The 14987-nt window shown below is 39.5% G+C and overlaps 1 protein-coding gene across 1 annotated transcript in view; it reads right to left on the bottom strand.

Moving 5' to 3' along the window:
- Window positions 1-3870: 3870 nt before the first annotated feature.
- Window positions 3871-14987, bottom strand: part of tmed8 (transmembrane p24 trafficking protein 8) — a 37661-nt gene continuing 26544 nt past the window's right edge. The window contains exon 6 of the mRNA XM_028821692.2: window positions 3871-5918. Within this exon, the coding sequence (XP_028677525.1) occupies window positions 5701-5918 (218 nt within the window). The 3' untranslated portion in view covers window positions 3871-5700. The remainder of the gene's footprint in view (window positions 5919-14987) is intronic.

Here is a 14987-nt window from a genome sequence, read left to right as displayed (position 1 = left end):
AATTTCCCCTTGGGATTAATAAAGTATCTATCTATCTATCTATCTATCTATCTATCTATCTATCTATCTATCTATCTATCTATCTATCTATCTATCTATCTATCTATCTATCTATCTATCTATCTATTATACTAAATTTGTTTGGAGATCAGAAACAAGTCTTATGAATAATTAAAAACAGAGAAAATCAGGAAGGGGGCAAATACTTCTTCACAGCACTGTATGTGATTAGTAGAACTAAGCAATTCTAACTGATGATTAAATCTTATCCTCCTTGTTTCTCTCTTTCAAAATTCAGTCAGCAAGTATCTGTAAAGTAGAAGGAGAACTGGAGTAGCCGGAGGATAACCCACTCAAGTACAGGCCAGACGCTGTGAGACAGCAGCCTCAACTGCGGGGCCGTTGTGCCACTCAAGACAAATAATAAATCTGTGTGATAACATGAACAGAAACATGGTGAGCTGTTCTCAAATGTCTCAAAAAGTCACAAAGCATGGACACAACTGATCAAATTACTCCAGCTTGAAGGCAGATTGAGCCTAAGTCCACACTACTGTACTATATTTTATTTAAAAAGGCAAATATTAGTCTCAATTTTTTATTTCTTGTGGTGGGAATGCTACAACAATTCCTGCATTTCTAAAACGTCCCTGATTCCTGAAAGAAGTTCCTGAGGTGAGAAAGCGTCTTAAGAGTCAGGTTTGAAAGGAGACACATTAAGGAGACAATGTCTCTCTATTATAATAAAAAAATCCTGGGATAAGACAAGACTTTTTAGTCTGGGACGAGACGTTACTTTTTTAGAGAGATACTTTCATGTCCCACAAGACGAGACTTTGTGCCAAGAGATTTAACCACACCCGGGGCCGGAAATAAAAGACAAAGAGTAGATGACAAAGTAGAATGTCATAAAGACAAAAACGTTGGTGCGGTATCAAATGCAGAGCAGCTTAGAGATAATGAAAGTACAGTGAAACTTTGGATACTTAATCCATTCCAGAACCCCGTTCGAGTTCCAAATCGTTCGAGTTCCAAGACAATTTTTCCCCTTTAAAATAACAGAAACTGGAGCGAGCAAAACCCCCTAGTAGTAGTAATAATGAAAACAAATTCTTGAACAGCTCTCTAGTAATTACTGCAAATATCTCAGAAACACAAAACACATAGTGCACAATCATTCAGTCCAAGCTTAATACACAAGCAACAAGATGACAAATAAAGCAAATTCTCTATTAAGAATATTAAATTAACCTGCTAATTCATAGACTGCTTGCAACTGAAATAATCAGCAGTACAGAACTGTGAACACATTTAACCAGATAACAGATTTCAAGGGACCCAGCACTGATACCACCATCTCACTCAGTGTTTGGTCACTTTCAGATATATAAACAAAAGCGAATTAAAACGAAATGTAGTTTCACACTAGCTGTGGATGTTTATGGGTCCCACTGTCCTCCTCGGTGTGATGAGAGTAGCTCTGATGCACACTGACATTCCTTTCAGAAGACTTTGGTGACATTAAATGAAAATGGAGGTTCCCTGGATCCCTGAGGCACAGCAAGTCTACTGGGCTGTAACGTAAAGGGGGGGTCACCACTCAGGAAATTGCGAACAATCAGAACATTCTGGGGCCTCATGTATAAACGGTGATAACGCACAGAAATGTTGCATACGAATGTTTCCACGCTCAAATCGCGATGTATAAAACCTAAACTTGCCGTAAAGCCACGCACATTTCCACGGTAACTCATACCTTGGCGTACGCAATTTCTCCGCTCAGTTTTGCAGACTGGCGGCACCCAGCGTCAAAGCAGTGCTACTGTTCCTGTGTGGTCACCCTTTCTTTCTTAGATCCACATTCCTGACGCGGCTTTATAAATACACTGAAACTAACTGCATATTGTTTATTAGTGTAATGCATCTGATTGTAATTAACCTGCAGCAATATAATGGTCCAGGGAATAGCCATAGTATTCCAAATACCATAACTGCTTTAGCATTGTTACTCTCAATGCATCTTCTTCTTCTTTCAGCTGCTCCCGTTAAGGGTTGCCATAACAGATCATCTTTTTCCATATTACTCTCACTGCACCACTCGGAGTATTTATATCACTATATCTGAGTGGGGAATCACAGCAGCAGCTGATCGGAAAGAGAATTATCAGTACACAGCATGAAGCAGACGCTGCCTGAGCCATGGCAAAACGTTTCAGACTTCCCTGTACAGACTTTGCAGTTTAGAAAACGTTTCATCCTAAGAACTATAAACGCACTCAATCAGTCCATCAAGTGCTCCTTGTAGAACTGTTTGTACTTATAAGTATAATTACCTCACTGTAAACTTGCACTACAGTTATAATATTGCACAACCTGCGCCACTTTATAAAGCGCGCATTTACATATGATGACGATATCATTTTTAAGATGAAATGCAGCAAAATATGTTGATTATACAGATAAAACTTTAACTTCATTTAAATAATCTGTATTGTTAATAATTAAACATGTGAGGACACAGTGCCTCAGCGCTAGCTAGTTCAGGGATTATTCCTGCATTGCGTTGTATTCTTGCTCGTGCTGACGCGACAGATGGATAGACATGTACTACGAAGATATTTCAATGTTCTTTAAAAGTTTTGAAGAATCAGCGTTCTAAGCTTACAGATGGCTTCACGTCTATTACAGAGCTGATTGTGTGGCGATTGGGTATTTGGAGAAAGAAAAGTAAGGACAGGAATTGGAGGTTAGTACGTTTGAAAGAGACAGTACTTCTGTAATAAATTATTTCATCGAAGGTCGCGCATGGTGCAGCAAGTCTCTTGCGTGAGACATGAACAAGCACTGCGCCACCGTGTTCCCATGTTTAATAACATGCTTTTATTCCTATCATCATGAAAAAGATATCACGTATACATCTCAGTATTTTAATTATCCAGAGAGCTGTAATATCGCGAATGTAATGGATTATGTGTCCTGTCGGAGAAAGAGAAAGCCCGTTTCAGAAGCAGGTAGTGATTCACACACATAGAAGATCAAATACAGAACAAAGCATTTACAGTGCTACTTTAGTTACAATGGGATTTGAGAAACTAGTAAATTAAACGATTTTAAGATGAAGTTTATGATGTTCTACTTTAATGGCAAAATAAACTATGTGATTAAAGTGGACATTTCGAGATTAAAGTTGACATTTCGTGCTTTTTTTCCCACTGTGTGCCTATTTTTTTGTCTGTACCCTAATAAGCTTTCATATGACACTCAGACGGTGGGCTACGACTTGCCTTTTCACGGCGACTTTGATATGTGATTTCTTTTTTATTTCGGGCACTGTGCGACTTTGTGAACTTGAGCTTTCGAGTTTCTCCAACACTCTGTCACTCGATCAACTTCCTTTTGCTGTTTATATCACTGTTTAAACCAACAAATAGTACGTTTTTCCTTTCCCTCCACTTGGTATTCACTGAAATTCTTATATTTTTCCCCGTGCTTTTCCCATTGTCTTTTCACAGAAGGCTATTTATATTGATTTGCATATTCAAAGAGGCATAATTCTGGGAGGAGTTGGCGCGGGACAGAAGACGCGTGCACGTGCGTTACTTTTCACGCTGATCGGGATTTATGTAGTGGAAGAACGTGAAAGTTTGCGTACGTACAGATTCCTGCATCTGGATTTTTCTATGCGTACGCACAATCCCGCTTTTGTGCTTACACCATGTTATAGTGTGAGCTCTATGCACGGCGTTATACATGAGGCCCCTGGAGAGGTTCAACCTCCAAAGGGCAGCCAAATCTTTGATTACCTGGGGAGATTTATGACACATAAATTAGCCTTTAACATTGATATCAAACATGATATAAATCTTAGTCAGTTGGCATCACACAGTTTATTTTGTTAAAAGAAATCAGGAGTCATTTAGGGACCAGCAACAGAAACCTCTGATCCATTAGTGGGTCAAGAAAACAAACTCCATTGACAGATTCATATATATATATATATATATATATAGTGTATATACACACACAATTTTTCATTACTAGTTAATATGTACTACAATCATTAGTGCAAGTAAATGGTTTTATATAAAAATGATCTGAATTTTATAGTTTTTGCTACAAACATTGACATTCAGTACCCACTTAGAAAATAATATCTCAGTATACTTTGTTTCCACATTTAATAAAAATCACAGATCTGCCTTCACTATGATACAATTAAAAATCTCGTATCTGCTGGTGATGTTGTAAACTATCATCTTTATAAAGAAATAAATAATCTGCAGTTATCCATGTAACAATTTCAATATTTTTTGGCTTGAGCACAACGTTTACTTCACTTGGAAAAGACACCTCTGTCACCTGGACCACTATATCGTATAAACAACCTGAAAATGTGAGCAGCCCAGACACGCTTTTGAGCCTTGTGATTCTGAAATGATCTGTATGTGTGTGTGTGTGTGTGTCTGGGAATTTGCTTCTGTATCAAAAGCACAAGAGTGCAAATCAGCAGGAGTGAATTTCTAAACATTACAGAATGTGTGTGTCTGCATCAGAGTGCATCATAAATGTGTCAGTGTAAATGTGTGCATAGGTTTGTAATGGTTTTCATGCTACTGGAAACATAGTATATTGGACAAAAGGAAATGAGGCTGCACGTGGTGAGAAAAGCAGTGATTGTCGTACACAGTAAATATACATTCCATTCAAAAGAAAAGGCCATCCTCACAGTAACATCACAGGCGAGATGAGCACCAGAGAGTTTACACAAAGCCCAAACAAAACTCGTCCAACTCATGTCTCGGCTCACTGATCAATGATATAATTGAATTACCGATTCTCCAAATTCAACAGCCTCCCTGAATTAAGCCACTACAGCCTTGTCTTTCATCTCAAAAAGTCAACTATTTTATAATACCAATATTTTGTCATTTCTTTTCCTAGGCGCCTTCTATTTCCTCATCCCTTTCAGACATGTTGTTCATAATGAACCTGCAGTGGTGGGCCGATGATGCTAAACCAGTAAGTTGGTAGCTTCCATATTCAGGTACCTTAAAATTCTAATCAGATGACAGACTGCCACTTTAATATACTCTACTTAAGTATAAATTATTATATAAACCCTCTGTCACAGCACAGGAGAAGAACAATGAATTCTTTTTTTTTTTCCTCCTGCATACTAAATTGCTGACTATGAAACCTGATCATAACCACGCAGAAAATAACAGAAACGTTTACTCATTTTCCTACAGATACAGGTACCCACGAGCCAGGCAGCACATTTCCCCTGACGTTCCTGCAGCTCACACATCTCAGGTGTCATGACTTACACTGATGAGGGTAGATCATTCAAATACTGCCAGCGTATTATGGATGTGAAGTATTTGGCTGGAATGTTGGCTTTTGAGTGGGTAGAGTTGGGTATTTTTTTTAACACCATACAGTGGCTTCATTTTCCCCAAGCAAAAGCCCCCAAAAACCACTAGGGAAAGTCAAACGTGTGTTTCCCTGTCTACTATTACAAAACTGTAGTAGTTTTGAAATTCACAGGCTGAGGATTTGGATTTGCACTTTTCTTATGAACCACATTACCAGTACATGAAGCCACCCCTCTGAAAGGGGGAACACTGACAGAAATCACAACACGGGAAAGAGAAACAGCTTGGTGACATCTGCAGTCCTTGAAAGGCCTTGGATTGCTTCTCAATCACTATAATAAACTCTGTAATAAAGAGTTTTGTTTCTCCACAGTGAGTAGGAGTTGTCAAATTTCAGGAGGTATGTTCCTTCTCCTGGGTATTCATGGCTCCCATGCTGCACCATCAGATGGCTGTCTTGCCTGTAGACAGGCAAAATTTCACCCAGATGAGACATACGTGATGTTTTGGATCCTTTCTCCACATCTCCTGGACTAACAGGGCCTGGAGGGAAAAAAAACAAACAAACAGTAAGTTGAGGGCTAAGGGACAGTAATTCTTCTTGAAGCAGAAATAATATATGACCTTACATGGCTGAAGTCGCAGAGTTAATTATTCATATAGAAGACAAAGCTAAATCAAATCCTACCTTCACATGTTGCTCAACTTTCTCATTTTAAAGGCCTTAAGTATTGGCAGATTACAGATGTAATGTAATGGCCATGCCACCCCTCGACTGGTTTGACTAACCAGGCCTCCAGTCCAACACACAACCGTTTGCCAAACTCCACTGCTAAGGCCAGGGCCACATTACACGACTTCTCATTAAGTATTCTGCTGAAGCAGAATTTTTTAATTTACGGACCAAACAATGAAACGAAAACAAAATGGAGTGTTTGCCAGGGACAAAACCAAAGAGACAAACTGATCATTCACCAAGTCAGAAATGTGAGACAAGAATCAGTATCGTAAGCCGGAAAGCAAGTCATAAAACCAAGAACAAAAATACAGAGAAGCACAAATTAAGTCTTTGAGTTTTATCCAAAACATGGATACCCGAACAGCGCATAAACAACCTTTTCAAAGGGTCATGCTGATGACATCACGGAAGCACTCTCCCAGGGACTTCTTGGAGGTTGCCTCAACAACAGCTGACAGGAAAGTCACAAAACGACACAGCTTGTCAATATTCAAAATGGTACCGCAATAAGATGCTAAAAATGACAATTTAGTGTGGCTAAAGGTTTAAAGTGTGCCACTGTGATCTCATTTCATTTCATTTTCTAACCTGCTTAATCCAGACCAGGCTCAGGGGGGTACTGGAGCCACTACCACCTATCATTGGGTGCAAGGCAGGAACAAACCCTGGAAAAGGGTGCCAATCCTTTGCAGGGCGAACACACACACACACCCCAAACACACAGTGTAGCCAATTCACCTGACGTGCATGTAAATTGTGAGTTTTATTACACATTACATTATTTTACATAAGACGGGTAACTGAAGCCATGAAGCCTTTAAGCCACAAACAAACTGACAAGGAGAAGTCGAAACACAGATATGAAAAAACAAATGGAAGCAACTCACGCAGGGTATTAAAGCAAAGCAGGTGTACCCCGTGGTTTGGTGGTCAGTTTATGGTCAGCAGTTACTGCAGGCTATTTAGAATTGAACTGTGCCAGCAAAAGATTGTATCCCATGTTAGAAAATTGCATGTTCTTAATTTGGAAGCAAAGACAGTGAGAAAAGCATAAATCTCTGGCAACTGCACTGAAAATGGAAGCTCATGTATGGACCAACGTACAACATCACTCCTGCCCATAATTAAAAAAATACCTCCTGCGCTCTTAAAGTGATGGAGACAACTGCAGAAACCGCACAACTGCACTTAGCTTTGCCAATAGCTTCCTTTGAAAATTGTATTACTGTGAGTGTCAGACAATATTAAAAGAAGCTAAGTGTATCCACTCTCAAGTGTTATTTTTCCTTTGTTCATCTTAGAATTACTGCTGTACTACTAAGGACGTAGATAATATTTTATAGGTGCCAAAGTGGACAGACTAGCATCCTGATCACAAAGGAGGGTGGTTCCTTACCCAGACAGGAGGTCATAAGGCAAGGATATGGGTGGACAGATGTCCCAGCCAGGGCAGCTGCACATACCTTTCCTGGCCGGGAACATACAGTATAACAGAAGAGGCGGAAAGTTCACTCGAGTCCAACTTCCATTTGTACACTCACAGGACACCTTGGGAACTGCAGTCCTGATGGACAGACCTGACAGTGTATGTGGGTGTCACCAGAGGGAGCCGCGGGGAAGAGAACTCACACATTTTAAGGAGGTTCCACTAGACCTGGAATTGCATTCTTAGTGTAATCATGTGTCACCAGAAGTACTCTTGAGTCTCTCTATCTCTCTCTCTCTCTATTATATATATATATATATATATATATATATTTATATACATATACATATATATATACATATATATATATATATATATATATATATATATATATATATATATATATATATATATAAACGAACCACACACCGTGGCGCAACGTTAGGGGCATCGCCTCTGGCGCTGACGTCCAAGGTTCAATTCCCGAGAGGGAGTGCAGTGGAGTGTGTACGCCTGATGAGCCCAGAATGAGGGCAAAACACGTGTCGCGTACTCTTTGCATTTATTTGACAGTAAACTATTTCAACCATTCTATGATCTGCTCCTCACAAACTGAGGGCACCGTGGCAGATGTTAGCAGATTGCTGGCCAACCACAAGCGTTACCTGGTAGGTAACCACCCATACAATCAGATTGTGACACAGACTACGAATGCCGTGAATATATATATATATATATATATATATATATATATATATATATACAGTGGAACCTCTAGATACGAGTTTAATTCGTTCCAGCACTGAGCTTGTATAGCGAATTTCTCGTATCTAGAACAAACTTCCCCATTGAAAATAATGGAAATCCAGTTAATCCGTTCCGCATTCCAAATATATTAACATAAAAATCAATTTTCCTAACAAATAACACTGATAAATTATATATACTGTAGTCTACCTTTAATAAATAACACTGGTAAATAATATAACTGATTATTAAAAGAATCAAAACAGGTGTCCAAAGTGCAGTAGAGCATTCAATAAATCTTTAAATAAATAATCCTTAAAACAGTTGTGAAATGGGGTTTAAAGTACATAAGAATAACAATCCTTTAACACGAGGTTAAAACGTCAACAGGAAGCAGTCTTCAAAAAACAGATGACAATCCCCGGTGCTTCTTCTCTGTTAGCGTCTCACCTGCTTCTCCCATGCGGGCTCTGCAACAGGCGAGACACTTAATGCAGCTGACCTTCTCTACACCGTCCTGCTTCAGCTGTTTGGCTCGCCTGTTCAGCTACACGCGAGCCTGTACTCGCTCGCTCTCTCGCACCGACTTCCTACTGCTGCGGATTCCTGCCCGTCCTGCAACCTCCGTTCTCTCTCCTCTCCTCTCTTTTCTTTTACTTCTTCTCCCCCTTAACCGGCTCGCGCTTCTCTATATATGTGGGGACGACATGGCAGCTGCTAGGGTTACCACTTTTAATACAAAAAAATAAGGGACACATACGTATTGATTCAAAACGGGACGCGCAATTTCATTCTCAAATACTGGACGATTCCGTATTTTAAAGGACGGGTGGCAACCCTGCCCAGCCCATCAGCCACAGGACAAATCATGGATGTGGGCAGTTTCCCATCTGTGCACTTAGGTGAGAAACGCAGACACCGCAGATCGCCCTGCGGCTCGCTACAGCTACCACGCCCCCTCGCTAAGCTGCGAGCTATACCCACAGCCTGGCTCGTGGCTCGTTACGTGAGCCAATGCTCATATTTAGATCTGAATTTTTCGCTCATACTTTCCTCGTATTTTGAATTTCTCGTATACAGAGGTGATCGTATCTAGAGGTTCCACTGTATATATATATATATATATATACCCCCTGCTTACTTCACTCGCCAACCTCCCTGGCCAACGCTATGCGCCAGCCACTTCACGTCTCTGCCACTCGTGTTGTGAAGAGGGGGGCTGAACGCACTTCAAGGAGACGCGGTCACTCCTCCGAAACCCCCTCTTAAACGGAGATACAATGGGGAAACAAATAGTTTTTTTTACCTCCTCTTTGCTCGATCAGCTACTGGCTTGCTGCTGGTGCCGTGCCATGTGATCTGCATCTCACGCTGCGCTTCGAACATTTAAAAGCCTCTACAGCAGCTGTCTTTGTCATCTACTCTTTGTCTTTTATTTCCGGCCCCGGGTGTGGTTAAATGTCTTGGCACAAAGTCTCGTCTCGCGAGATGCAAGTTCTTGATATTTTAGTGTATAATTTAAAAACAGAATAAGAATCTGAAAATCTAACAACATCACATTAAAGTTCAATAAATTCTGAAAAGAATGATACCAAATATATATATGTAGGTTTTAAAATAAGCCACATTTAAAGCGTGACAAAAAACGTGACATAAAATCATTGCACTATTAGGCTTAGGATTTTATATATATACAGTATATACAGTGGTGTGAAAAACTATTTGCCCCCTTCCTGATTTCTTATTCTTTTGCATGTTTGTCACACAAAATGTTTCTGATCATCAAACACATTTAACCATTAGTCAAATATAACACAAGTAAACACAAAATGCAGTTTGTAAATGGTGGTTTTTTATTATTTAGGGAGAAAAAAAAATCCAAACCTACATGGCCCTGTATGAAAAAGTAATTGCCCCCTGAACCTAATAACTGGTTGGGCCACCCTTAGCAGCAATAACTGCAATCAAGCGTTTGCGATAACTTGCAATGAGTCTTTTACAGCGCTCTGGAGGAATTTTGGCCCACTCATCTTTGCAAAATTGTTGTAATTCAGCTTTATTTGAGGGTTTTCTAGCATGAACCGCCTTTTTAAGGTATGCCATAGCATCTCAATTGGATTCAGGTCAGGACTTTGACTAGGCCACTCCAAAGTCTTCATTTTGTTTTTCTTCAGCCATTCAGAGGTGGATTTGCTGGTGTGTTTTGGGTCATTGTCCTGTTGCAGCACCCAAGATCGCTTCAGCTTGAGTTGACGAACAGATGGCCGGACATTCTCCTTCAGGATTTTTTGGTAGACAGTAGAATTCATGGTTCCATCTATCACAGCAAGCCTTCCAGGTCCTGAAGCAGCAAAACAACCCCAGACCATCACACTACCACCACCATATTTTACTGTTGGTATGATGTTCTTTTTCTGAAATGCTGTGTTCCTTTTACGCCAGATGTAACGGGACATTTGCCTTCCAAAAAGTTCAACTTTTGTCTCATCAGTCCACAAGGTATTTTCCCAAAAGTCTTGGCAATCATTGAGATGTTTCTTAGCAAAATTGAGACGAGCCCTAATGTTCTTTTTGCTTAACAGTGGTTTGCGTCTTGGAAATCTGCCATGCAGGCCGTTTTTGCCCAGTCTCTTTCTTATGGTGGAGTCGTGAACACTGACCTTAATTGAGGCAAGTGAGGCCTGCAGTTCTTTAGACGTTGTCCTGGGGTCTTTTGTGACCTCTCGGATGAGTCGTCTCTGCGCTCTTGGGGTAATTTTGGTCGGCCGGCCACTCCTGGGAAGGTTCACCACTGTTCCATGTTTTTGCCATTTGTGGATAATGGCTCTCACTGTGGTTCGCTGGGGTCCCAAAGCTTTAGAAATGGCTTTGTAACCTTTACCAGACTGATAGATCTCAATTACTTCTGTTCTCATTTGTTCCTGAATTTCTTTGGATCTTGGCATGATGTCTAGCTTTTGAGGTGCTTTTGGTCTACTTCTCTGTGTCAGGCAGCTCCTATTTAAGTGATTTCTTGATTGAAACAGGTGTGGCAGTAATCAGGCCTGGGGGTGGCTACGGAAATTGAACTCAGGTGTGATACACCACAGTTAGGTTATTTTTTAACAAGGGGGCAATTACTTTTTCACACGGGGTCATGTAGGTTTGGATTTTTTTTCTCCCTAAATAATAAAAACCATCATTTAAAAACTGCATTGTGTGTTTACTTGTGTTATATTTGACTAATGGTTAAATGTGTTTGATGATCAGAAACATTTTGTGTGACAAACATGCAAAAGAATAAGAAATCAGGAAGGGGGGCAAATAGTTTTTCACACCACTGTATATATATATATATATATATATATATATATATATATAGAGAGAGAGAGAGAGAGAGAGAGAGAGAGAGAGAGAGAGAGAGAGAGAGAGAGAGAGAGAGAGAGAGAGGGGGTGGGGGGGGGGGGGAGATTGAGAGATTCTCTGGTTTAATAAAAGCTGCAATCTCTAATGAACATATCCCCAGGGAATGTATAACCCCTGCCCCACCAATGAATTCAGTCAGGAACCAAGAAAGGATGAAATAAATGTCTTAATCAAATTCCCTCGCCTCAGAAACTCCAGAATAACCATTAAGAAATTGCAAAAACTCCTCAGGAACGTATTAAAAAAAAAGAGAATAAACAGCACCAATCACAATAGTAAGAGAGAATGTCAGACTTTCAGATGTCAGTTGCTGGATCTCGTTGTTATGAGGATGACAAAATTAATTAGGAATCGCAGTGGGTGACAGATTATAAGACTTGATCATGCTCTCTCAACACAGTTTCAAATTTCCAAAGTATTGTCAGCACACAGCTTTTTGACAACTACATGATGTAGTACCTGACAACACCAGAGGTTGTATGAATGCTTTCCAGGTACATTGAGTTTAGCCTTAAGTGTCCACCTGTCTTTGTTCCTTTTTATCTTCTTTAATGGTATAAAAATCTCAAAACATCAGGCAAATCTCTCTTCTCTTTTTGCAGTTTTAAACACCCATTTTTTCATTGTATACATTGTTCTTCCAGGTGAGTGCTCGCTGGATGTCAAGTCTCGTACACAGAGCCGCCTACTCCAGTGGCTTAAGCCAAAATCAAGCCTGTTGTGATTCTGTCCAAGTGAATGACATGGGAGTGTGCTGCAAATATCCCAAACTTGCTAAGATAAAAATGAAGGCTATGAGTGGAACTTGTTGGAAATTGGTAGATTACAAACTGGTAGATTATATCACTAACCGAATACTAGTCATCATTGCTTAACACAGATTTTTAACATAAATCTGTGAATAGCCACGTTCCTTCTGGTCTATGCAACAAGAGAGTTCCTGATGAAAAGGTTAACAATCATAACTGATGTTGCATCACTTTATCATATAATTCTGCCATGATTAATAATATGCACTACAATTCAACAAAGCTCAGGGAAGGGTTGGTCAAAATTACCTTTTCTTAGATCAGAATTTGGTGCATTTCAAAAGACTGAAGTCTCTAAGCATTTAGTCAAAGGAGTTCTCAGTTTATATAACTGGTATGTTCGACTATGAAGATGCCATTTTACTGAACCTCATTTGTTCAAGCCACGAAATACGAAAAAAATGTAACAGATTGGAGGTGAGGTGAAAAGGACAGAGATGTAACTGGACAGGCAGAAGAGGAAAACTTAACTGGTGGTGCACATCAGGAATAAAATAAAATAATGTCTTTCAAGGACGATGAGAAAGACAGACAGACAGACTTCCTGTTATCACCACGGAAAACACAGATGAGTGTGCTTTGCAATGTGATGCAGCATTTTTTATTACTGATAAAGATGATTTTCCAGTCATCATCAAATAAAGAGTTCTGATGACATTTTTCCTTTTTCTGAAGTTAAACTGGCAGAAGTGACTGAAGCTGTAAGGACTTACCAGACAGCATTCATTAGAATATATGTGTTTACTGCTCTTCTTAGCGCCAATGCCTCAAAGATCCAAGTGATTGCACGGAGTGTGGATGCTCTACAATGTTTAGTGGAGGTTGTCTGTACTCCAAACAAATGCACGTTAAAATGAGGTCACTCCATTATTTGATGTTATGCTCATATCCTGGGTGTGTGCATTTTCCAACCATTTTAGCTAAAAGGCAAAATTGTGCTTTACAACTACAGACACACACTTTGCTTCAGGATATTGGACTCTACGTCATGGCTTCCATAACAATGGCTGTAGTTTACATGAAACTCCGCCCATAACAGCTGCAGTGAACAAAGAACCAACCACATATGCTTCCCTCAGGAAAGACAGTGCCAATAATCTATGAGAAAAGTGAATTAATTCAGCCTTCATTGTGCACATTTAAAACAAGGAATGTGTGTTTTCTGAAACTGGGACCTTTTCTGCTTCAAAGTGCAGTTTTTAAGGGTTTTCCACTAGTGCTCAATAGACCTCCACATTTTAGCACTTTGGCTAGATCCATCTTCTTTTCTCCATTTTCAGCAAATAATGAGGGAAATGAATGAATGCCACAACTGTGAAAAAATTACTGATTTCAAAAATTCCAAACTTACCATGCAAATTATTTTTACCTATCAACACTTTAACAAAAAATCGGGAATGGTCTCCCCTCGACTTCATCGTATACTCAGATATGGGAATGGATATTTGAGGAGTAAACCACAAGACAATGATTATATTTTTATATTATGTACATTAAAGAACCATTAACAACAAATCAAATCAAATTAATGATATATTGAACAATTATTATAAAAGTAAAGCTGAATAAATCTGACTCTGCAGCTGCATGAATAAAAAAGTTCCAGTTCCGGTTAGCAAAAATAGCTCAAAAGTTGATAGAAATCTACGTTTTGTACCTAATATTTGTATGCAAAATTTGGTTGACCGAAGTGAAAGCGTACTCAGGTTATTGTGTTTACAAACACAAACGCACACACACACATACACAAACCCCCACACCCACACACACACACAGACATAATTCCAAAAATGGTATTTTCTGACTCAGGGAGGTCTAAAACATCAAGATTTCATCAAAATCGAACTTTTGGACAATTACAATGCTTTCCCAATGAGAAAGTAAATCGGACTCAGGGAGGCCTAAAACATCGAGATTCATCACAATCTTGACATCGAATTTTTGGACGAATAAAATACTTTGTCTATGAGAAAGTAAATCGGACTCAGGGAGGTCTAAAACGTTGAGATTCATCAAAATCTTGAGGTCGAATTTTTGAAAGACTAGGGGGCTCCGCCCCCTGCTCGCTTCACTCACCAACCCCGGGGTTTGGTCCAGTGGAAATACAAGTTATTTTGTTTTCATTGGAATTGTTACATAGGTATTATGATCACTTTTTATTTTAAAACTTCCGTACAAATTTCTTTATACACTTTTCTTTTGAGATCCAATACTGAATCTTTTAAATGTGGTCCGTGAGACATGTGCTTAATGACTTTGTACCATAATTTAGGACAGGTTTCTCTGTTTGGAATCTCAGCACAGACAAACCGATCCACATCATCAGCAGTTAATAATTTTTTTTGCAAAGTAACCAATAAATGCATGTGAGGCAAACCCCGTTTTTGAAATCCAATGGTGTAAATGTATGCTCTGATTTGCCCGAACACCGTTTTGAGTCCATTCAATAAAAATAAGACTTTCTGATAAAATAATCTACTTACGAA

The sequence above is a fragment of the Erpetoichthys calabaricus genome, chromosome 16 (assembly GCF_900747795.2).
Source record: "Erpetoichthys calabaricus chromosome 16, fErpCal1.3, whole genome shotgun sequence".
In the NCBI taxonomy this organism is placed as follows: domain Eukaryota; kingdom Metazoa; phylum Chordata; class Cladistia; order Polypteriformes; family Polypteridae; genus Erpetoichthys; species Erpetoichthys calabaricus.
This window is presented reverse-complemented; position numbering and strand designations above follow the sequence as displayed.